This window comes from Jatropha curcas, chromosome 5 (assembly GCF_041381405.1).
Source record: "Jatropha curcas cultivar XTBG-Jc1 chromosome 5, XTBG_Jcur_1.0, whole genome shotgun sequence".
In the NCBI taxonomy this organism is placed as follows: Eukaryota; Viridiplantae; Streptophyta; class Magnoliopsida; order Malpighiales; family Euphorbiaceae; genus Jatropha; species Jatropha curcas.
The window spans coordinates 28,176,706-28,201,276 of NC_143155.1; the positions used below are offsets into that span (position 1 = coordinate 28,176,706).

At 36.0% G+C, this 24,571-nt stretch overlaps 5 protein-coding genes across 6 annotated transcripts; 3 read left to right on the forward strand and 2 right to left on the reverse strand.

Annotated features, from left to right (window-relative positions):
• Positions 1–335: 335 nt before the first annotated feature.
• Positions 336–4,039, forward strand: LOC105642845 (E3 ubiquitin-protein ligase SINAT3). Its single transcript, XM_012227815.3, has 3 exons — positions 336–1,011; positions 2,393–2,779; positions 3,546–4,039. The coding sequence occupies exons 1-3, from the start codon at positions 766–768 to the stop codon at positions 3,906–3,908; spliced, it is 996 nt and encodes a 331-aa protein (XP_012083205.1). The 5' UTR covers positions 336–765; the 3' UTR covers positions 3,909–4,039.
• A 404-nt stretch (positions 4,040–4,443) lies between these two features.
• LOC105642846 (uncharacterized) lies at positions 4,444–9,800 on the forward strand. The gene is made up of 5 exons (XM_012227816.4): positions 4,444–6,896; positions 7,129–7,775; positions 8,048–8,257; positions 8,814–9,043; positions 9,203–9,800. The coding sequence occupies exons 1-5, from the start codon at positions 4,547–4,549 to the stop codon at positions 9,243–9,245; spliced, it is 3,480 nt and encodes a 1,159-aa protein (XP_012083206.1). The 5' UTR covers positions 4,444–4,546; the 3' UTR covers positions 9,246–9,800.
• A 533-nt stretch (positions 9,801–10,333) lies between these two features.
• Positions 10,334–13,154, reverse strand: LOC105642847 (phosphoinositide 4-kinase gamma 4). Its single transcript, XM_012227817.4, has 2 exons — positions 11,190–13,154; positions 10,334–10,968 (listed from the first exon to the last, which is right to left on the reverse strand). The coding sequence occupies exons 1-2, from the start codon at positions 12,597–12,599 to the stop codon at positions 10,582–10,584; spliced, it is 1,797 nt and encodes a 598-aa protein (XP_012083207.1). The 5' UTR covers positions 12,600–13,154; the 3' UTR covers positions 10,334–10,581.
• Positions 13,155–14,205: 1,051 nt separating this feature from the next.
• LOC105642848 (Acid phosphatase/vanadium-dependent haloperoxidase-related protein) lies at positions 14,206–16,931 on the reverse strand. Its single transcript, XM_012227818.4, has 2 exons — positions 16,090–16,931; positions 14,206–14,548 (listed from the first exon to the last, which is right to left on the reverse strand). Exons 1-2 carry the CDS (start codon positions 16,810–16,812, stop codon positions 14,387–14,389), a joined length of 885 nt encoding a protein of 294 aa, XP_012083208.1. The 5' UTR covers positions 16,813–16,931; the 3' UTR covers positions 14,206–14,386.
• A 739-nt stretch (positions 16,932–17,670) lies between these two features.
• Positions 17,671–23,927, forward strand: DL1B (DYNAMIN-like 1B). 2 transcript variants are annotated; one of them, XM_012227819.4, is made up of 16 exons: positions 17,671–18,073; positions 18,895–18,958; positions 19,033–19,137; positions 19,263–19,364; positions 19,753–19,803; positions 19,899–19,960; positions 20,188–20,278; positions 20,805–20,869; positions 21,292–21,486; positions 21,580–21,699; positions 21,924–21,994; positions 22,106–22,331; positions 22,879–22,929; positions 23,120–23,348; positions 23,440–23,579; positions 23,671–23,927. In XM_012227819.4, exons 1-16 carry the CDS (start codon positions 17,945–17,947, stop codon positions 23,797–23,799), a joined length of 1,830 nt encoding a protein of 609 aa, XP_012083209.1. In that variant the 5' UTR covers positions 17,671–17,944; the 3' UTR covers positions 23,800–23,927. The 2 variants fall into 2 exon arrangements, with proteins under 2 accessions (XP_012083209.1, XP_020538281.1); XM_020682622.3 differs by having other exon boundaries at positions 17,933–18,073; positions 18,251–18,958.
• Positions 23,928–24,571: the final 644 nt, after the last annotated feature.

Here is a 24,571-nt window from a genome sequence, read left to right on the forward strand (position 1 = left end):
TCTAAATTACCACGTCAGAAGTCTTTGTTCCATGAATCGGCATCAAAAGCTATTAATGACGAAATTATTGTAATTTTTGCATAATTTATTAAAAATAATAAATAATTATTACAACTATAAATGTTTTTTTTAGAAAAAAAAAAAACGATAATCTTATTTGTTTAATTAACAAATTAGGGGAGAAACTAATACAGTAAAAATATATTATTATACACTCTGTCACTCTCACTGGTGATTAGTAATTATAAGTAATTCTTAACTTAAAACTAAACGTAACAATTACTGAACTTTTATCAAAAGATTAAACAACTATTATCAAGGTTTTGGATTTTTTAAATTGAATATTTATGTTCAAGCTAATCTTCCAATCCAATGAAGCCTTCTCTTCTCCGTCTCTCTCTTTTTTCTCTCTCGCCTGAGAGTCGTTCGATGTTGATCGGCCGGCTCTTGCAATTTCAATCATGATTTTTCTCTCTCCCTCACCGATTAAGAAAGGCATCTGTTTTTGATAAAGCAAATAACCAATTCTTGTTCTTGTTATATACAGATTCAATCACTCGCTCTCTCTCTCTCTCTCTTTTGGCCTAATTTTTTCTCCTATTCCGCCATTATTGCTCATTATACATAAAAGAACAATACCCATCAAAGAAAAACGCCTTTTCTTTTGCAAAATCTCCTTGACTTATGTAGAATTGTGAATACAATCAGAGAGTAGGTTTTTGAATTTGGAAACTTTTCTTTATCTCATTTTGGGCAGTTTTGAGAATGGAATTAGATTGCATTGAGACCGTGCCGTCGTCAGATTTGACAGACGAGGATGAGATCCATCACCACCACCATCAATTCCCTTCAGTTCCTAAGCCTCAAAGCAACAACATTAACATCAATATCATCAACAACAACAACAACAACAACAGTAATACTGTTTCTTCAGCAATCCAATCTATCAGTGTCCATGAGCTGCTCGAATGCCCTGTTTGCACAAATTCCATGTATCCTCCAATTCATCAGGTTTGTCCTTTGTTGAGATCTGAAAGGTAGATTCTTTATGTTCCTCGATCTGGTTGAGTTTGTTTCTTTATTGTGGAGGATAGATTCACGATTCTTAAAAAAAAAAAAAATTTTTTTTTTTTGTAGTTAGTTTTAGTTTAATTGCCTATTCAGGTATATGCTTGCTACTCAATTGGTTGATTTAGGTCGAACTGCAGTTGTGTGAATATAAGGGGGCTTTATTCTATCGAAGATTTTTGAATTTTGAATTATGGTGCGTCGGTATGGCACCTTATAGGGGTAAGAGCTAGAACAGAGGAATTTTGGTGCAAACATATTCGATATATGGGTTTCTTTTCTTTCCTTTTGTGCAATTTTATAGATGCTTTATAGTCTGTCATAGGAAATTGGTAGCAACTTAGTAATATCCGTGGCTAGGTGGAACCTTGGCTTACAACAACGAACAGCCTTCTAGTAGCGAATTAAGAAGTAGATTGCATGGAGCTCTCTAGTTGACATTCCCAAGTTTGATGAGTAAGCGGCATCCCTACTTGATCATATTTTGTCCTCCTTTTCCCAGTTAAAAGTTGGCTGAGACTCGTTGCTGTCTTTCTTCTGTGGATTCTTCATAACTTCCTATGGCAAGAGTCCCAGGAGCCATATGTTACATCAAGCACTTGGATTCATTGATGTGAACCCTAAGATTTCTAAGCGTGAAAATTCGGCAATGTAAGGTTTTGCGAGTGTGTACTATTGAGGCGACAAAGGGGAAAGGGTTGTGCAATATAGTAGGATGAGTTTTCACTCTGCGGAACTCTATAAGAACTAATTGGAGATGGTCTCATCTCATCAAACAATTGTTTGAACTTTTAGCTATATATATGACTGAGAGCATGCAGTTTTTTATTGAAATATTGAAAATCGGCAGACCAAATTGGGTTTTGAGTTAAGACATGAAATATGATGAACTAAAGGAGTAATTTACATATCTGGTGGCTTCTGTATATTTTGGATGACACAGATGGCTTAGATTCCCAATATTTTCACCTAAGCTGTTTTTACTTACAAACATCATTGAATGGGAGTAGCAGCTTTCATCTCTTTCGCTCACTTTTATATCTATCTATGCAGACCAAATTGGGTTTTGAGTTAAGACATGAAATATGATGAACTAAAGGAGTAATTTACATATCTGGTGGCTTCTGTATATTTTGGATGACACAGATGGCTTAGATTCCCAATATTTTCACCTAAGCTGTTTTTACTTACAAACATCATTGAATGGGAGTAGCAGCTTTCATCTCTTTCGCTCACTTTTATATCTATCTATGCTTTCTGTCAGATTTAACGTTCTAGCCTAGAAGATTTTTGCTGATCTGATTAGCTAATTTTTTTCCTGCAGTGCCACAATGGACATACACTTTGTTCGACTTGTAAAACAAGGGTGCACAACCGGTGTCCCACTTGTAGACAAGAGCTTGGTGATATTAGATGTCTGGCATTGGAGAAGGTAGCCGAATCACTCGAACTGCCTTGCAAATACATGTCACTTGGATGTCCAGAGATTTTTCCGTACTACAGTAAACTCAAACATGAGGCCCTCTGCAACTTCAGGCCATATAGCTGTCCTTATGCTGGATCTGAATGTGCTGTTGTTGGCGATATTCCATTCCTTGTTGCTCATCTGAGGGATGATCACAAAGTAGATATGCACTCTGGATGCACTTTCAACCATCGTTATGTAAAGTCTAATCCCCGTGAAGTAGAAAATGCAACATGGATGTTAACTGTAAGTATTTGTTTTGTATTATTTAAAAATTATAAGAAAAAAAAAATCAACTTTTTGATAGTAAGGTACATAAAAGTCATTTTTGAAGGCCCCTAAATGACCATAACATGCTTCATAGAATTGCCTAGACGGGAGTGCCGCATTGTAATTTCTGTTCAACTTACTCTAAGATGTAAACATGAAGTCCAATGATTTGGGTGAATGGTTTGTCATGTTGTTTCATCAGCCTCATGAAGTCTAAACCTGCGTGGGTCCAATTCCAAGACTTTTACTCTGAATGCCCTCTAGATTAATCCTGCAGGGCTTGTTTTGAATTGGGAGACTATGTAACCTAGGGATTAGTTGTGTAGTCAAAGCGTTCCAGATGGCTTGCCAGCCAGAAAGAAGCGGTTGAAAGGAAAGAAAGACAATATAACATCTCGGCACTTTTTGTAGTCAATGCATTTTTGGCAAAACCAGTCATTTAACTTAGCAAATTACGTAATAAAGTAATTTAAGATATGGATGATACTCGTGGTCAACAACAGTACAATACTTATATATTGTATTTGTATGCTGTCTGGAGATTGTTCCAAGTGGACTCTAAAGTTATCAGTGAACTGAAAAAACGAATTTCTGAAAAGTGTTACTTTTCTGTGATTCAAAAAGTAGCTATTATAGAGCATCTATTTTCCTATGTTCTGTAATCACCAATGTTTGAATCTCACTCTTACTGGTGCAATTTTATAGCAAGCACTTAAATATCTTTTCTGATCATATTGTGTAGGTTTTCCACTGTTTCGGCCAGTACTTCTGTCTGCATTTTGAAGCTTTCCAGCTAGGGATGGCTCCTGTTTATATGGCATTCCTTCGTTTCATGGGTGATGAGACAGAAGCCCGGAATTACAGCTACAGTCTTGAGGTTGGGGGAAATGGGCGGAAACTCGTTTGGGAAGGCACCCCAAGAAGCATTAGAGATAGCCATCGGAAGGTTAGGGATAGCCATGATGGCTTGATTATACAGAGGAACATGGCGCTTTTCTTCTCTGGAGGGGATAGGAAAGAGTTGAAGCTTCGAGTGACAGGGCGCATATGGAAAGAACAACAAAACCCAGAAGGTGGGGCATGCATTCCCAATCTCTGCAGTTAGGGTGTTCTGCCACATGTGCCTCATCTTTTGTAACGTTAGTATATTCAAATATCTTGAGAATCCTTTTGTGTATACTGGAGCCTAAACTGTATGAATTGTCAATAAACTACTCAAAGAAGTTGTTCTGGCTACGTTGTGAATTTGTTGTTTTGATAGCTGAGTCAGTTATGGTGTGCTTCAATGCTTCTGTCCTAATTCTCCATTTTGGGTACATATTGAAGTTATTGCTATAAGTAGCCAGATTGAAAATGGCACCATCGGGCCTTGAAGCCTTATATATATATATATATATATATATATATATATATTTATTCATTTTTTTTATTAGGTTAATGTGTTAAATTTTAAAATTTACTAGCTTTTTACATGATAGAGAAGTACATTTTATCCCGAACAAAAAAGTTAGAATTTAATTGCATCTGTAAATGCGATCAAAAATGGTAAGAACGTAATACGGTATCTTTTTTGACGCACTGACACGACGGCATCAGTTTTCTTAATGTCGTTTTGATGTGTTTTTGCTTTTTGCATGCCAATAGAACATTTTTGTCGGAGGGTTTTAGCAATAGCCAATGGCTTCAAAATCCATAAAACTCTCCTCGCTATACCAAGTCTTGATTTTTCCTCATCTTCAGTAAATGATAATGGAGCTTCTCAATCCTTCAGTTTCAAACAGACCACTAATTGTTCCACGCTTTTGCATCTTCACTCGCAAATTCCCCATTAAAGCTTGCAACAGCAAAAATCTATCCGGATTCCATATTCATAGCTATAAATTTCACAATAGCCCCTCCGTGCCGTTCCATTTATCCTACTCTGCCACCAGAAATGTTCGTGTTTCGGCTCATTTTGGACGACAAACGAATCGCAGGAACTCTCTAAGGAAAAAGCTCATTGATGATGCACAGGTGCGCCAAAAGAATCTCACTTCTCTAAATCCAAGCTCTGATTTTCAAAACCCGAATCTTCATTTTGATAATCTTAATAATACTACAGAGAATTTGGATAATGACGATTTAAAAGAGAGTGATTTTGGTTATGGGGTTGGTTCTGTTGAGCCAGAAAGTGCAAAAACATGGAAAACAAAATCGGAAAAAATGGGCGAATCGGTGTTGTCGACTAAGCTAGAGGAGTGGGTTGATCAATATAATAAAGATACTGCATATTGGGGCGTTGGTTCTGGTCCTATTTTTACTGTCTTTCATGATTTAAAAGGGAACGTCAAGCGGGTTTTAGTTGATGAGGATGAAATATTAAAGAGAAGTCAAGTTAAGAAGCGATTTGGGGATTTAACTGAAGTGAATTCGAAAGTTGTGTATGCAAAGGATTTGGCTAGAGAAATGGAGAGAGGAGGAAATGTTATTGCTAGGAATAGTTCAGTAGCAAAATTTCTTGTTTCGAATGAGTCTGCTTTTGTAAACACAATTCGTGATGTTGTTCTTCAGCCAGAGTTTGTCCCAGTGCTCTCGGGATTAGGGAAATTGATATTCTGTGGTTTTGTTGCTATTTGGGCACTGAAGAAGTTATTCACTTTGGGAAATAAGGAGGAAAAGTTAACAGAATTGGACAAAGAAATGATGAGGAGAAAGATAAAGTCTAGAAGAGAGAAAGAAATGCTGGAGGAAGGAAGAGTCGAAGTTGTTCAAGAACCTGTTGAATTACCAATAATGTCAATGGAAAAACCTAAACTGGATAAACAAGAATTAGTGAGAAATATACTTGAGGCAAAGGCTTCAAAGGATAAATTGCTGTTGATGAATTCTCCTAGTTCCCAAACTATGGATTTGGATGAAAAAATTCAAAATATTAGAGCAATGGCAAGGGAAGCTCGAGAGGTGGAGAATGGTGAACAAACAATGATTGATAAGGATAAAGAAGAAACACAGCCTGTGAATGACGAATCATCCAGTGGGATGCAAATGCTTGATGAGCGTCTTGAGGAGGTCATAAGCATCCCAAACAACATTCAAAATGGAAAGTCTGGCCAAACTGGGAATGTGGTTGAAACTAGAGTGCAGATGTCTTTAGACAGATCAAGAGGTGATCATACTAAACATCTAAAAGAGGTGTCTTCTGAACAAAATAAGGTCATCAAATCTTCTAGCACTTCATGTGCTGAGGATTCAAAAGACAGGCAGACAATAACAAAAGGAACGACAAAAAGAGAAGTTATAAGTTCCTCAGGGACTGGTAATCCCAATGGTGAACTGTGTATGCCTGAGGACAGGTCTGTTACAATGAAACCAAGGATTATAAGATCAGTCAGAGAAGCGAGGGAATTCCTTGCTAAGAAAGGTAACCAATATTCCCAGGGACCCCAACTAAATGCAGTTGAAGGAAGTACCACATCTTTAAGTCCGCTTAGTGATAAAGTGTCTGGAAGTAAAACAACCCAAGATGAAGAAACGGAACCTGTCAATTTGGGCAGAATGTCAGATCCTTTACCTACATCAAATTTTGAGGAGGATTTGATTCCAAAGGTTAATGAATTAGTTTCAACCAAGAAAGATGATTCTGAGGATTCTGATGAAGTATATAAAGTTCATGATTATCAAAATTCTGAAACGCTCTTAAATGGTAACAGCAGTAGCAGCACAGGGAGAAGACAGCCTGTAGAGACAGAAAACTGGATGGAGAAAAATTTTCATGAAGTTGAACCCATTATCAAGAAGATTGGAGATGGATTTAAGGATAATTACAAGATTGCAAGAGAAACAGTAAATCAACATATAGGTGCTGATGTAACACGGCTTGACTATGGTGATGATGGTGAACTGGAGTGGATGAAAGATGATGATCTTAGAGAAATAGTTTTTCAAGTCCGAGATAATGAGTTGGCAGGGAGGGATCCATTTCATCTAATGGATGCTGAAGATAAAACTAAATTTCTCAAAGGTCTTGAGAAGAAAGTTGAGAAAGAGAATGAAAAATTGTCTCGGGTGCATGAGTATCTGCATTCGAATATTGAAAATCTTGATTATGGGGCAGGTAATTGATTGCTTGTGAACCATATCATTTATTTATTATTATACTATCCTTTGTTCTCAAAAAATTAGTTTTACAGTGGCATGACTATGCTCTGCTACTGAATCCAGTGCTCTTTCTCTCCTGTTTTATTCTAAAAATTGAAAATTCCCATCACCTTAGGAATACTTGTGTAAATTTACACATTAACAAAAGCATTTTCATATGCTAATATAGTATCCTGCTCATCCTGTAGATGGCATCAGTTTGTATGATCCACCAGAAAAGTTTATACCACGATGGAAAGGGCCCTCATTAGAAAAGAATCCTGAGTTCCTTAACCAATTTCTTGAACAACGGAATGCAATTTTTGATGGAAATGCTAGTAATTCATCCCTTGGGAAGAAGGATGAACAAAACCTGACTCAGAAATCAACAGAATCCTCAGTCAATGACAATGCTGCTACATCCTCATCAGACAATGCTTCAGAGAAGAATTTACGAAATAAGGATCCTAATGTTCCCAAGACAATCATAGAAGGTAGTGATGGTTCTATTAGAGCTGGCACAAAAACAGGCAAGGAGTATTGGCAACACACAAAGAAATGGTCTCGTGGGTTTCTGGAATCTTATAATTCAGAGACAGACCCAGATATGAAATCTACCATGAAGGATATAGGAAAAGATTTAGATAGATGGATCACTGAAGAAGAAATACAGGAGGCAGCTGATCTAATGAAGAAACTTCCTGAGAGAAATAAGAAGTTCGTGGAAAAGAAAATCAACAAGATAAAAAGAGAAATGGAATTGTTCGGCCCACAAGCTGTAGTGAGCAAGTACCGCGAGTATGCAGAAGAGAAGGAAGAAGATTACTTGTGGTGGTTGGATCTTCCACATGTACTGGTATGTAAAACATGCATTTGGCTTTCTTTCTTATGGTTAACTAAACTTTCCAATTTACCATCAAATCTTTTGAATTTTTTCCCAAGTAAAATCCTAGGGATGTCAATTACTTTTTTCTAACATTATCTGTATTTTCTTGAAAATACATATTCTTTTGGTCAGATGATAAGAGTAGTATTCGACTCTTTTGGGCTAATGCCACATGTTCAGTTGGGATATTGGCATTTGAATATCTGCATAATAAAATTGATAAATTTTGTTGCTATTTTCAGTGCATCGAATTATACACTACCCAGAATGGGGAGCAGAAAATAGGATTTTATTCTTTGGAGATGGCTGCAGATCTTGAACTGGAACCCAAACCATGTCATGTGATTGCTTTTGAGGATGCTGGGGATTGCAAAAACCTCTGCTGTATTATTCAAGCTCACATGGACATGCTTGGAAATGGCCATGCTTTTGTTGTTCCAAGGCCTCCAAAGGTGGAAATTCCTTTTTTCTTTCTAATTATAACTTAGAATTATTCAGCAGATCCTTTGAGTTATAGGGAATTTTTATGCCATATTTGCATGCCATTCTTCTGACTCATAAATGAGAAGCATATTATTAGTGTATTTACAACTCAGAAATTATTTAACCAAACTGGATTAACCATTCTAGCATTCATATATTTGAAAGAATCTGCATGTATCAATGTGTTACTTTCAGAAATATTTTCCTGAGCACCTTTGGGAGGCTGGAATAATATTCATATTTTTCTATTTGGTGAGTGAAAATGTTGGACAAGACTCTTTCATGGAAGCCGATCCACTGCTACTAGCTAGTATTTATATTCTCATCGCTTTCAAATGGAATAGAAATATTTCTCTGAATCTACAGCTTGCACTTTTTTAGCAATTGTGATCTGTTGGTTGAAATAATTTAGCTGCTGAATTCTAGGTCTTTCTTTTTTGATTTTCATGTTTAGAGGTGATAGGCAGCATAATTACAATTTCATTGTTTCCTAATTCCAATGTTTCTAACTGTTGATCTTCCTAGGATGCCTTTCGGGAAGCCAAAGCAAATGGTTTTGGTGTTACTGTTATCAGGAAAAAGGAGCTACAGCTAAATGTAGATCAAACCCTGGAAGAGGTGGAGGAACAAATTGCTGAGATTGGGAGCAAGATGTACCATGATAAGCTCATGCAGGAGCGTTCTGTTGATATAAGTGCGCTGATGAAAGGTGTCTTTGGTGTCAATGGCCAAACTGCTAGTTCAAAGACTAAGAGGTATTCATTTTTGGCTTGAGTTGCATGCCTGATATAAACTATAAGCCGATTAAGATGCGAGAGGAATAAGGCGGTGGTAATGTGGATGGACAATAAAAATATGCTTTGTTTTATTTGCGAAATAAGACCATTTATATATTTTCTATCCGTTTGTTTCAGAAAAAGGTCAAAGAGGAAGCTGAAGAAGCCTGGCAAGAAATGAAGATGATAAAACAGCTGGGCCATATAAAGTCGATGGCTGTGCAATGCATTTTACAGGGTCTCTATCTGGGTTCTTTGTGTTGCTTCCAGGAAGGAAGCACGGGAGCAGGAGGAGCACGTCCTGTCCAATGCCGATCTCTTTTACCTGTCATACCATCACCTATCAAATTCAATATGCTGCCAACTCAATTTGTAGGCCCTTCCAATCATGCACTGTTGGCAATTTTTGACATTCAAAATTTTGCTGCGCTGAGAAGGATGATTTGAACTATGGCTAGCGCAGTACCAATTCTAACAAGGAGCATTATAGCTTTGGTTCTCAAGGTGAAAATGAATTGTAATGTGAGACGAATTGTGGCTGCGTGCATCACTAATTTCAGACACATTGATCTCGAATAACCATCCTTGCAAAGTCTGAACTCTGGTCCGAGCAGTTGACCTCTGTATTTGTTAATAGTTTACTATTTCAGTGTTGTACATATGATAACAGATGGTCTGTGTTTTTAGAACTGAAAGATGAGTTAATTCAATTTACAACAATGTGAAAACCTTCTGACTTCGCTCTTGTTTGACCTGTGATATACGTAAAAGGTAGACGAATCATTCTCATCTTGTTTGAGATGATTTATACTTAAAAGTATCGTAAATAAACTAAGGAGTTTGTTACATGGCGATTGGCAGGTGTCCTTCTGTCATATTTATAGGGAGTGCAACAGATGTGCGGATTGGATGGCGCGTTTTGGTAGCCAGCAGAGTATAGGTGTTCATTATTTTGATTCTCCTCCCCTTTGGTCTTTCTTCTTTTCTTTTGTATGACATTTGTGGTGCGACTTGCCCACGTTTTGTGTCTGGTTAATATTATGGTTTCTTCTTTCTTTTCAAAAATAGTAAATAAACTAAGAAACATACAGTGTGTAATTGGTAGGACACATCCCAAAACTCTCAAACCACAACTTCCTCCCAAACAAGCATGAAGTACTTATTTTATTTTAAATAAAATGCGAGTTGGGAACCTAAACAAGAAACATGTTCGTTCTCTCATTGAACGAGACAACAAAAGATGCTAAACATTCATCACGTAGATGCTGCTGATGGAAACTACAAGTTACTTTCAACATTGAAGTGTAGTACATTCAAGATAAAAGAATCAGATTCTCATCTTCAGATCAATCAGAAACAAATGAAATTCTATCAAATAGTCTTGAAGTCGAAAGAATTTGAAAACAGGGGAAAGAAACTACGATGTAATTGAAAATCCCGCCATAAATGTATATGTACGATAACATATGTACATATACACATATATACCAATGTTATCTACCAAATTTAGAAATCCGTCAACGCAGAGACTCCAGCATCTCATCAAGGCGACGGTCCATGATGTGTGATACTGTCTCAAGGAACGCAACTTCGCTTGTGCCAGGAAGTACAGAATCCTCTGCTTCTTGGACAATCTCCTCAATAACAGATGCCTTCTTCAAGGTCTCTCTGCACATTATGCTTCCAATAGCAAAGGGGGTGAAACCCCTCTCCACCCCCTTCTTCAGAAGCATGGTGGAGATGCGAAGTGTCCGCGCACTTTCAACCGGCATGTCCCATCCATGAAACTTCAGAAGAGCAATATCCTCTTCTGCGTCCAGTGATTTTATGTACTCAACAGTACTAGCGTCAAAAGGTTGATGAGCTTGAGGCCAGTAGAGCCAATCAAATGTGCAATCCTCGAACTGTGAGAAGTAAGAACACATGATTACTTCCACAAATTGAGCAACATATTGTAGTAGTAATAATAATAATAATAGTAGCAATGGAGAATCCAAATTACATGCTCGGCAACATGCTAAATAAACAAAGCAAATCACGTTAAAAATAATAAAGATAAAATTAACCCAAAAAAGAGATGATGATGCGCATGAAGTAGCTAAAAACTAGAGTAAGCAATGCTTACACTTTCAGGCAAGCAGTATCCATGATCTATTGGAATCAGCATAGTCTGTCCATCTTCCGCATTTTTACCCAGCAAAATATTCCCAGCATGCCTATCCGCATTTGCCATTCTTATATCCAGAACCGATATTTTATGAACTTCCTCAACAGGGAAAGCCCCTGGACCCATATCTTCACAACTTCCATCATTCTCAATAAACATCTGCAAGGACCCAATTTTGACTGCTACATCGTCTGGATGGTTAAACCACTTATGGAAGCACTTGATCATAACCGTAGGTGGAACCCCCGCAAAACCACTCTCATCACCGAACAAGGATCTGCGTCCCCTCTTTGGATGATCCAAAATATAAGCTGCAACTTCCCTTAAAGCTCCTTCTCCCACCCTGGTACCCTTCTTTAACCCTTCACCATCAGGTGACAAAGGTAGTCCTCGAGGGTTGTTCACAGCCATAGGTTCCTCATCAATTGGCTTAAAAACAGAAACAAACTTCTGTCCAGAAGAATCCTGCATGAAATAAGCCCCACCCGTTCCCTCCATAGATCTGATTGGATTATTCCCATTCTCTAATCCATCAAAGGTAGCATTTACCATATCACAAAGCACAGAGGGCAATTCAATTTTGGGATTAACAATAATTGGCTCCAATAGAAAATCTCTATCAGGAGGCTTTCTTCGTACAATCTGCATATTAACAGCATGATTTCTCTCATCATTCTCTTCACCAGCATCGTATTGTCTTCTAGCAACAGCGTATTCTTTCCTAGCAATCTCCTCATCATTCAATCGCGGTGCCACAATAGACAACTCCAAATTCTTCTCCACAGCCTTTGTCCGAACTTTTGCTGATTTCCTCACCAAAAAATGAATCACAGCATCATCATTATTATTATATTTACAGATATCATCTATAAGCCACCGATCCTCGAGTGCCTCACCATCACAAACAACCTCATGCTCGTCAAGGTCATCAAACTGCCTCTCCTTCTTTGCAACCTGTTGTTTCACATACCCAACATCTCTCCCTCGCTCCACACAAAATGTATATTCTTTCCCGTGTGCAGTCTTTACCTTTATAACCTGAAGATCAGAAAGCCTAAGAACCAAATGCAGAACATTCCCATCAGTGACACCATAGTCACGGATAAGGGAATTGCTCCGCGATAGCTCGCGGCCTCCACAAACAAGTTTTTGGTTCTTGACAACAAACCCTCTACAGGACTGAATCCGTAGCTTCACAGATTCAATGGAATCAGACCCTGAAAGACGCATTGGCATCATAGACCCACCAACAGAGAGCTGTATTAAGATATAGTCATTGGAGGAGGGGGGTGATACGGCATCGACCAACTCTGAAGGCAGTAGAGGAACATTTTGAAGTGGACTGAGGGCAACACCACCAGACGACATTTTTTTTACAATTTATTTCGTTTTTCGATTTTTTTTTATTGAGAACAACTGTTGATTTGGATTTGAAGGAAGTTCAAAAGAAAAAACTATACACGAATCATAATAAACTAGACATTTTTAGATTGTCAATGACCATCCAATGACAATCAAGATGATCCGCAAAGAACTAAAAAAAAAAACTACAAAACGAATCTTGAAATTTATGTACAAAGCCAAAACATTCTGCTAACCAAACGATAGAAGAAATTTCAACGTTTAAGCCCAGGGTTAGGAGAATTTAACAATAGATCGAGATTTCTGCAAAGTTAGGGTTCTAGTACAATAAGAAATCATGAAAGGGGAACGGTAGCCAATATAAGGGCAGAAAATGAAAGAGAGAAAGGACTCTTACCAAACCGGAAGAACCGAAGAGAACGGAAAAGGCGAACCGGAGGTTAAATTTACTAAAATAATCTCGATCGGCGATGGCTAAAAAGATATTTTTGTGCTGGTGATTGGTGAATGGAGAGGAAGGAGAAAAGAGACGCGTGGAGCCGGCAGCGTTTTATACGTAGCGCGTCAAAAGTAAGACTTTTGGGAAAAAATAAAAAATTAATTTGTTAATACATTTTGGGTGTTTCTGGTCAAATATATGCAAAGGAATATTCCTGTTTTATAGTAGTGAATACGTACAGCTGTTCATACTTGGAGTGGTCTCCAAGCTTTTTTTAAATTTGAATTTACTATTTTTACTATCCGTAATTTATCCTTATCGTCCTAACTCTGCATTAAAAATAAGTCTAAGTCCAATTTCCATGTGATGAAGAAAACTTATTTGTGTTTTATTAAGTTATTCTTCGCAATAATATAAAGGTATTACCTTAATCGGATATATATTATTACATTACATCGTTAATTTTTATAAACAGTTCATTTAAAAAAATTATGGGAAAAGCGGAAAACTCTTAATTTTAATAGTAGTATAATACGGGAAAATAAGTGAAAATTAGGTATGACGAGGGTGGATAGAGGTAAAGGGCGAGGCACCGGTATTTTTTCATGTATCCGTACGTATAGTTGCAAATATAGGACCAAGACCAACAGCAATGTGCTTGCTTTGTAATGCTTTGACAAAATCTAGCGACGTCAGCTCATACGAAATGAACAAGTGAACTGAGGTGTAGTCTACTAGACTATATTATTTAAGGGTGTGTATATTATATATTATACTATTATTAATTAAAAGTCATTAAAATTTATTTTTAAAGTGAATTTTTTGTATGTTAGTCATACTAATTTCCAAATAATTAACCAGCATTCCAAAATTGCCTTTTCCTAATTATTAATGCCAAAAACCCTCTAATAACTCAAACTGCCGACTGAAATTGGTTCGTTATTATACGTGACTGACTGAGCAGTCAATTGTTATACAAATCCTTTTACCAGCTTCCACCAAAAAAAAAAAAAAAAAAAAAAAAACCGTTTTACGACTGACTGACTGAAAGAACGTCAATTGTTCCCGGTTCCCAGTCATCGCTCATCAGCAATCCAAAATACTCATTCTGCGATAGCAATTTCCTTTTCGTAAGGGAGCCAAATCCAATAAGTATCAATTAAAAAGAACTGGTGGAAAAATTAAAAAACTTCATTTCTATTCCTCAAAAATAATGTGCTTCCGCTATTCTGCATTACAGTAAAATACATCAACAGCTCTGAGAGCCTTGATAGAATGAGCCAAGGCAGCAAAAACAACAGAATCTCTGTGTCCTTTACACAAAGCTGAACCAAAATTGCACACAGAAGAAAATTTACGTTGCAATTAGGCATCCCTGACAACAATAACAGGCGACCAAAATGCCAACGACTGCTCCTGCAAAGACTTGTGATGGAGTGTGGCCGAGAAGTTCCTTCAGCTTTCTTTGACTGATAGGATGCCCTTGAAACAGGTCCTCAACTATCATATTGAGAATCTATTGTTAAGGCAGGAAAGATGCACATGTTAGTCCTTGGTGTCGTTGCAAATTCAGATGCACTGCTCGACACACATTCTAAAGGTTCAAGTGGTAAATTGCATGTCTAATCATAAGTAATGTGAAGCAGACTAGAAAAACCTCATCAATACCAGTTCCAATTTGCAAACAAATATTATGTTTTATGGGATTTATTTTCAATAAAACAAAGAGCTATATATTACGAGGAAATAATCACATATTTAGACTTTCCAGAAGCTATCCAACTAACACCAAATCAATTCAAACTCTGATCAACTTGAGGTGGAACATTATTGATTTCAAATGTCCACCTTCTGTGTATATCCCACATTAACTGTCAATAAAATAAACTTCCATGTCTGATCAACTTAATTTATTTATCAACATTGAAAGACTCTCCAAACATTCAGTGAAGAACTGCAAGTCCAACATATTTTTACTAAAATTATCCTACCCCATGCCCACTATTTCCTAGCATCTAATAGCTAACCTCATTGCAATATGAACTGTCAAAACAAGCATTCAACTCTGCAACGTCTTGTTATGGCAATGCCTCAACAACAGTCAGTAAGGAAAAGTTACTCCCTCTTTACAAATTAAGCTGGAGAGAATCATAATACCCTCAAACTCCACTATAACTCCTCAAATTAGCATGCAACATATGCCACAATATGAATCCAAATATTGAAAATCAATCACATAGAACATTAATAACTATAGAAGCCAAAACTAACTGAACAAGATATCAGTTTGGTACATTTATTAATAAAAAATAATTGGAAAATTACAATGTAATTTATTTATGCAATAATTTGACAACGAGTCCAATAACCATTTGTTATTTATACAATACTAAAAAATTATAATTTGCATATGTACATATAAATCAATTAAATCAGATATAATTTTTGGAGTAAGTAAACTGACAACCAAAGGCCAAAAATTCAACCACTTACTAATGGGATCTAATTGAAAACTGAAAAGTAACAATCGAAGTAACCAAATTTCATCAAATCAATTTTTTTGATAGAACTGAATAATATTCACCCCTACCATTTGACAAGGGCTTATCAAGCACCAAAATTCAGGCCTTCCACATACAATTCTTACCCACTAAATGATGAAATTCATACTTTCTGCAAAGTTAGAAACCCAGATGACCCCTAGTCCAACTGGGTTACCCAATGCACTTATTTCTCCCAAGCTAACCACATCATTTCTGGTATGAGTTGATACCGAGAAGAAACTACAAACGAAACAGATTTAGCTGCTGAATTTGCCATATAGTTCAGACCAAACAAGCAGTCCAATTTATCAATACCACTAACAATGAAGTAATAGGAGATGAGAACAGCAACAATAAAATCAAACAAGCAATTCAACAGTTGATACCTATATCTCATAATTCACAAGTGCTTAAAATCACTAAATTTCACTTAAGCACGCATTCACAATTTTTCTAACAAAAGAATACTCAAACACCACCGAGAAAGAAAATGATAAAATATAAAGCTGATTACCTCCGCATGCATCCCGGCATGACGCCTGACACCAATTGCATCATACATAACTATAAGGCTAAACCCCAAACAAACTGGAAATAACGAATCAGCCACCCCATGACAAAGCGCCACTGATGTTGTCATAGCAGTGCATAAAGCCGAATGTGAAGATGGCATTCCTCCAGAGGCAAAAAGTAGTCTCAAATCCCATTTCCTCTCCACAAAGAAATTTAAAATCACTTTTATTGCTTGGGCTATAAACCACGCAAAAAATCCCGATATAAAAGTTGGGTTTGCTGCCAATGTCGCAACGAAAGGACTAATTCGAACCTTAGCGTTCGATGTAATGCTCAATAAAGCTACTCCAAATGCTCCATTTTGCAAGTATTTGCCACTGTAATCAACCATTGCCTTTTCCGATTCCTCAGTGTATGCTTGTAATCGAAAAACCCATTTCTTGGTTTGTGAAGAAGCAACCCCCTTTACTCGTTGCAATATTGGGACCAAAACAAATAAAGGGTTCAAAGAAAAGGTATTATTATTCCATGTGGATTTCGGGTTTTGAGGATTTGAAGGAGTTGTACAAGAAAAACAAATTGGAGAAGCGCTAAATTTGGTAAAACGAGTCAAGTTAAAGAATGAGAAGTGTTTAGAATAGAAAGGTTTAGTGCAGGAATTAGAGGGATTAACACAGGAAGTTCTCTTAATGAAAGAAGTGGGTCGAAGGGTTAAAGAGTCCATGAGGAGAGACTTGTACGCTTGATTTCAGTCTGCATTTCAGGGAGAGGTGTTGAGAAGGAACGAGAGGCTACGCGAGATTGACCCGTTAAAACTTAAAACAGTATTTATATGTATATTTTGATACGAACTTCATACTTGTGGTTGTGGCAGAGAAAGAGCCCTTAATTTGTCTTATTATTTTATCACGCTTTAGGCAACGAATATGCTACGGTTTATTTGATTATACTTATTGGACCATTTGGAAACGAATCAAGCCCAAGAATAATTTCAAGAGAAGGCAAGCAACAGAATAAGCCCACAAAAAACAATTTTCGTTCGATTAATGGTTACCATCCTTTTCTTTTTTCTTCAAAATATTTTGTTTAATATAATTTTGAACCATTTGGTGATAACCAAAAAATAAAAACTCTTATAACAAAACACAGTTTTAAACTTTAAAACTTATTAATCAAATAATATTTATAAGAGATATAAATATAATCATAAAAAACCTAAAAAGAAAAAAGGAAGCTAACTTAAGTGCCCTTGCAAATTTTAATTCAAAATAATCCTTTTTATGTGTTGATCATTTACCCTTGCATTTTTTTTAGAGCAACATTAATTGAGTTTGTGATACAATATGTAACTTAATTACTTCAATTAAGTTTTATTAAATATCTCAAAAAAAAAAAAAAAAAAAAAAAACTCAAATGACTTCTGAGTCGTGTAGTTACAAATTCTTTTTAGTACATTAAAAATTTTCAAAACCAAATAATTAAAGAAGAGAAAAATAATTTCAGATTAACTTTTGCAATTTACTCTTTTCTCCCTTATTATTCAAACAACAAGGGTAACGCAGCAAACCAAACAAAGAACAGATACAATACGTTAGAAAGTTTCCATGATCTCTTTCATCTTCCTTCCAATTTCCCGGTTCGTTCGCCAACCTCTTCTTCTTTGATTCTTTCTTTCATATTTTTTAAACGCAAACGCTCCTTATCTGCATTTCTCAATTTCAAAAACAGAAAAAGAAAAGAAGGTAAATCCTCGTTATTGACCTTCAATTTCTCACCTCTGTTTCAACTCGCCAATTGCCGCCACCATCTCGATCAAATACGGATCCGACTGATTGTTTGAACTCGGTTTTGATACAATGGATAATTTGATATCATTGGTGAACAAAATACAGAGGGCCTGTACGGCCCTTGGTGATCACGGCGATGAAAGCGCGTTGCCTACACTTTGGGACTCTTTACCCGCCATTGCCGTCGTCGGTGGCCAGGTCCCATTCTCTCTCTCTAATATTGAAATTATGCAAATCTTTTATTTGTTCACCATTTCTTTCCTATATGTTTGTTTATATTTCAGTTATGGACCTTGAGATTATATTTTTGTCTGAAGCATTTAAACAAGTCTGCATTTATGAGGATGAACTTGTCATTTGTCAATGTATTTGCAGTTAGCGTTGAATTCCTCTGTAATACACGGCAAGGGCCCATTGTTTGTTGTATGTAGCATTTTGACTCCAAAAGGCCCAATCACATGGCCCATATAAAGCCATACCCATACTTTAGAAAGTCTTGGGAGACTTGGACGTTGATGACCAATAGAGAAAAATTTCCCTCCATAACGACATGACTCGTCGTCGGAGTAAGAGCTTGTCTCTCTTAACGACTGCCGTTCGCAGCTATACTCTTCGTGCTCTCAGATTATACAAAGATGCAGGGGCCACCAGCAGCGCCATTTCTTTTCACTTATCTGCTTATGTTTATGTTTATGTTTCACTTTTCGATCTTAAGATTACATTTTTGTTTAAATCATCTAAATATAACTTATGAATCTTCGCTTAAAAATCAGGATTAGCTAGTCTAGCAATTAGAATACGTTATTTTTACTTTTATGCTTTTAGACCTGGCGTTCAGATTGAATTTTGTTGGAACTTGTAAAATTCAAGTTAATTCAATTGGTCTACTCTCCCATCTACCAGTTTTTCAATTCCAAAAGACAACTATTTCTGGGCATAAGTTACAACTCTTCTTGGGGAATGGAAATCATTTTCAGGACCTGTTGTATTTAATAATCTATAGCTTTCATTGTTTACAGAGTTCTGGAAAATCTTCAGTGCTGGAAAGCATTGTTGGAAAAGATTTTTTACCTCGTGGGGCAGGTAATTTACATGTATGCTGTGAATTCTTTTAATCTCTAAATTATTTTATCTTGATACACATAATTTCCATGCAGGGATTGTTACACGGCGTCCTCTTGTACTGCAGCTTCATAGGATCGATGAAGGAAGAGAGTATGCTGAGTTTATGCACCTCCCAAGAAAGAAATTCACCGATTTTGGTATACTATCTATGAGAGAAGCCTACTAGTTTTTATACAATTTGTGTTTTATTGACTTTTGTTGTACAATTACTTTGTGTATGTATATCTCTTTGTTTCGATAGCTATTCTTCTATTGTGTGTAGCTGCTGTGAGGAAGGAGATCTCTGACGAGACTGATAGAGAGACTGGCCGCACCAAACAAATCTCTACTGTTCCTATCCATCTTAGCATCTATTCCCCTAATGGTGAGATAGTAATGCCAATCACACGATTTATTCTTACCTGGATTGGGCTTTTACATTAATCTGAAGAAGTGGTTTTAAACCAAGTGACTCATAGAATATTTAACTCGACTAATTTGATTTGATGATCGAAGAATTTGAAGGTGCATCTATCTTTCGTTTTAAGCTGAAAAAATAAGTTGAAATTGAACTATTATCAATAAACTAATAAATAACAGATTTTACATTATTTACTTTTACCAATCGATTTGAAATTCAAAATTAATGCTTGAACATCATAATCTTCAAGTCATTTCTGTCTATCAGCAATCCAGGGTTTGAATTGTTTTTGATATTTTTTATTGTCTTCCTGAACTATCCAACAAATTTCATTGACTTTTGAATTCTGCAGTTGTAAATTTGACATTGATCGATCTTCCTGGTCTTACTAAAGTAGCTATTGGTGAGTTATTTGCCACTTACTCATGTGTGCTAATGAATATACTTGTCATAGTTTTTAAAAGGCTAACGGACAATATGTTATATTGAGAATCATAGATGGTCAACCTGAAAGCATTGTGCAAGACATTGATAACATGGTTCGGTCATACATTGAAAAGGTAATTTTGTTACTTAATCTGGAAACCTTTCATGCAACCTTATGAAAAAAAATTTTCAACTGAAATTCTGAAAATCCCAAGTGCAGTGAATTTTGATATCTGTAGGAGAGCTTGAAGTGTAATTGTATAATATTAGATCCCACAAATTCTACCTCATGCAAAGATGTACTTTTAGGAGCTACTCTTTTTCATTCTTTGGGAGCTAATCTATTTGTGCATCATTGCAGCCCAACTGTATTATTCTGGCAATTTCTCCTGCCAATCAAGATCTTGCTACTTCAGATGCAATTAAGATATCTCGAGAAGTTGATCCTAAAGGTAAGATTACAGACAGCATTTTATTAGAAAATATTCACATCATTGATTTGACAGATCATCTTTGGTTTGAAAAATTCAAAAATAAAGAAGGATGGATGATTTGAAAATTAGTGTAATTTTAGATATGGAAAAGGGAAAATACAGGAGTTTCTATTTGCACTGCTGGAATGGAACATGGCATTTAATATTTTTAGTGGGGAGAATTAAAGTATGACTTGAACTCTGATGCAATGGGTGAGAGGAAAATTGATTAACGTTTAGACAGTAAAACTTGGGTTTTAAATAACCTAGTTCATCTCCATTTTTTAATTGTATTTTACTTTTTGCTTATGCTTTTGGGGCTTGAATTTTTACAGAGAAGAAGATTGCTTATTCACTGAATAACATTGAGCATCTACAGTATTTCTACTCTGAAAGATTTTGGATTTTTACAATTTTAATTTCAGAAAATGATTGTTGAGTTGTATTTTTATCCTTTGACCTGTGATTTACTATACGTATCATTTGTTTGATAATCAAATTTTAGGGGAGAGGACATTTGGCGTTCTGACAAAGATCGATCTTATGGACAAGGGTACTGATGCAGTTGATGTAAGTGCACTTCCAATCATTTGATTAAATTTGGTTATTTCATTGTAGAGTTTTTCTTCAAAATTATACTTTTTGTTCTTTTCTTTGAATTCTGAAGCCTGTTAATAGCATCATTGGGCTTGTCTTTGTCCAGGAAAAATGCATTAGTGCTTGAAAAGCATTTTGCTATATCCTGAGCATATAACTGCTATATGAAGTTAAGAAAATTTTTGATATATTTTAATAAGATTCTAGGATGAATAGATGTTTTTATTAGATGTGGCGTTTCCAATTTCAATTAAGTAAAGATATACGAGTTTAGATGTTGCAGTCAAAAGCATTCTGTTTCTCTCATAAAATTTTTGCCATTCATTACTAAATCTATTGAAGAAGAATTCAAGTCTCGCTACAATGAATTTCTCCCAATATTTTGGCTTTTGCAGATTTTGGAAGGAAAATCGTATAAACTACAGTTTCCTTGGATTGGTGTTGTTAATCGCTCACAAGCTGATATCAATAAAAGTGTGGACATGATTGCTGCTCGACGTAGAGAACGAGAGTATTTTCAACAAAGCCCAGAGTACCGGCATCTTGCTCAAAGGATGGGCTCTGAGCATTTAGGAAAGATGCTTTCTAAGGTATTCAAAGATGTTAATGAGAATTTAAATATCCATCAATGCTCATACACATGTCATGCTCATGCATGGTGTTGAATGTGGTTAAATTTTCAGCATTTGGAACAAGTCATCAAGTCTCGAATTCCCGGCCTTCAATCTCTTATCAACAAAACCATTCTTGAACTAGAAGCAGAATTGAGCCGTCTTGGGAAACCTGTTGCTACTGATGCTGGGGTGAGCATTAAATGTGTCATTGCATCTCCTTTCTCATACAACTACTACTTTGGGTTTCTTTACACATTATTGCCAATCTGATGGAAGTCAGGTGGCCTTTTTATCCGGCTATGATTCTTTTCGTCTTCCTTTTGCCCCTTTCAACATTAATTCACACCCGCAGACTACTTGAATCTTGTTGCAAGAAACATTGGTAACTTTTGTTATTTCTTTTTCAAATGCAGGGAAAATTATACATGATCATGGAAATCTGTCGTTCATTTGACCAAATATTTAAAGAATGTCTTGATGGCATGTATATGTTCTGATACTGCTTTGTATTTTTATAGTGAAATGGAATAAGTGCCATTCATCTTGTCTTAGTTTGCAACTTGATCTCGTGTTGGATAATACCTTTTGTCTGCAGACGTTCTGGTGGTGACAAGATTTATTCTGTGTTCGATAATCAGTTACCAGCTGCTTTGAAAAGGTTGCAGTTTGATAAACAACTTTCATTGGACAATGTAAGAAAGCTAATAACTGAAGCTGATGGATACCAGCCGCATCTAATAGCTCCTGAACAAGGTTATCGCCGTCTTATTGAATCTACTGTGGTTACTATCAGAGGTCCTGCTGAGGCAGCTGTAGATGCGGTACTCATTCATATTTCCTTTAGAAAATTATGTTTTTGGTGATCATATTATGGAGAGCTTTTGTTGAATGTGGCTATGTGTTGCTATTTATTATTGATTGCAGTTGATCTTTTATTCTTCAACATTATGAATTCTGTGTGCATGAACTGTGTGCGCAGATACAGTGTCATTACCATTTTTTTAGCTTAGATTGAACTACATTTTTTTTCATTTCAATCTTATAGAGCCCACTCCTTTCAAATCCTTTTTCTTGTTGGCCTTTTCATAGTAAAATTTTACGTATCTTCTCCAAGTTCATGCAGTTTCCTCTTGTCACATCACTGTGTGATGAATCCACGGATGAAGAGATATTTCTAATTGTTGTTAGTAACACATGCTTTTCTGAGGAACAATATGGAATTTCATTTTGTGCTTGGCAATGACATGCATTGCTTGCTCATGAAGCTTTTTCTTGACATTGTCATTCTTGTTTGTCACTGCAGAATGCAGACATGTTCTGTAAAATGTGGGGAGTTTGTTTGATCTCTTCCTTTTACCATGATTTCAGGTCCACGCCATACTGAAGGAACTGGTTCAAAAGTCTATCAGTGAGACCATGGCAAGTACCTCAGTTGTTAGATTAACATTATCACACGGTTTGCTTTAGTGAGAAAATGTAGCTTTGATAAGTTCGAGCCAGTTGGTCACAAGGAATGGGGAAACTGAAGAAATCCAATGCTGTCTTTGGACACTAAATTTGGATTACAAAATTTTGATTTGTAAGTGCTTGCTTTTCCCATTACTTGTAGGAACTAAAACAGTATCCAACTCTGAGAGTGGAAGTGAGCAATGCTGCTATTGAATCATTGGAACGGATGAGAGAAGAAAGCAGGAAAGCAACTTTACAGCTTGTTGATATGGAATGCTGTTACTTGACCGTAGAATTTTTCAGGAAGCTTCCTCAGGATATTGAGAAGGGTGGAAATCCTACACATTCAATTTTCGAGAGATATAATGATTCATATCTTAGGCGGATTGGTAAGTGACTAATGACGCTCGTGCTTGTGCTTGTGCAGTAAGATTTGTCATTAATCTGTTGATTCTGATTTTGTATCCTCTCAACAAACAGGAAGTAATGTCTTGTCATATGTGAACATGGTTTGTGCAAGTTTAAGAAACTCCATTCCAAAGTCTGTTGTGTATTGTCAAGTGCGGGAAGCAAAACGCTGTTTACTTGATCATTTCTTCGCAGAGCTGGGACGGAAAGAAGTGAAAATCCCATTTTTTTCTTTTTCTTTTTCTTTTTGAGAGAGAGATAGCTTAGTGGTTGTCGTTAATTGTCTATATATTTATGTTTCAGAAAAATCAGTTGTCTTCTTTGTTGGATGAGGATCCAGCAGTGATGCAGCGAAGAACCAACATTGCAAAGAGATTGGAGCTGTATAGAAGTGCTCAAACAGAGATAGATGCAGTAGCATGGGCCAAGTAGATAACAGTTTTTTCTTTTTTCTTTTTTATGAAATTTGGATTCAATTTTGTAACTCACGACTAGTAAATTCCTTATAGCTTATTTTTGCCACAGCTTTTACAGCTGGTATAAATTTTTTTTTTTTTTTTTTGGTATGGTTCAATGAGTTTTAATATTAATTGCTGTTTTGTGACACTTAATAGCCTGTGCCACTTGGTATTTCTTCTTGCTAGACCCCAATCCCAATTTTGGTTCGATAAGAATTTTTGGGGGACCGCGTGAAACATACTTGCAGTAAACAATGAATTGCAAATTAGACTTGTTCCCTTTATAGAGTGTTATCTTATAATTAATTAATGGCAACCAAAAACCTTATTTTATCTGTCGCCTTACCCTTCATATACACATTTAGGCACAAATACATATTATTATGAAAAAAAAAGAATATTCACTAAAAAGAAAGAAATATCGACAATGAATTTTGATTTAGAAAACAAATAACCTCTAAAATTATACATTTTTTTCCTTTTGAGAAGTAACTTTTTCATATTTATATAAATCAAAAAAAAAAAAAAAAAAAAAAAGAATATGGATTAAACAACAGAAATATCATTATCTTCAATGACTTTTGTTAAACTAAAGAATTGAATGACAATTGTATTTAGAAATCTTTTAATCATTATGTTGGTAACCAAGAGATATATATTATCAAAATTTAAAGGTTTAAAATTCTAACACCTTCATGCTTTAAGACGTTTTAATAATTAAAGTTTAGACGAAGACAAAAAAAGGT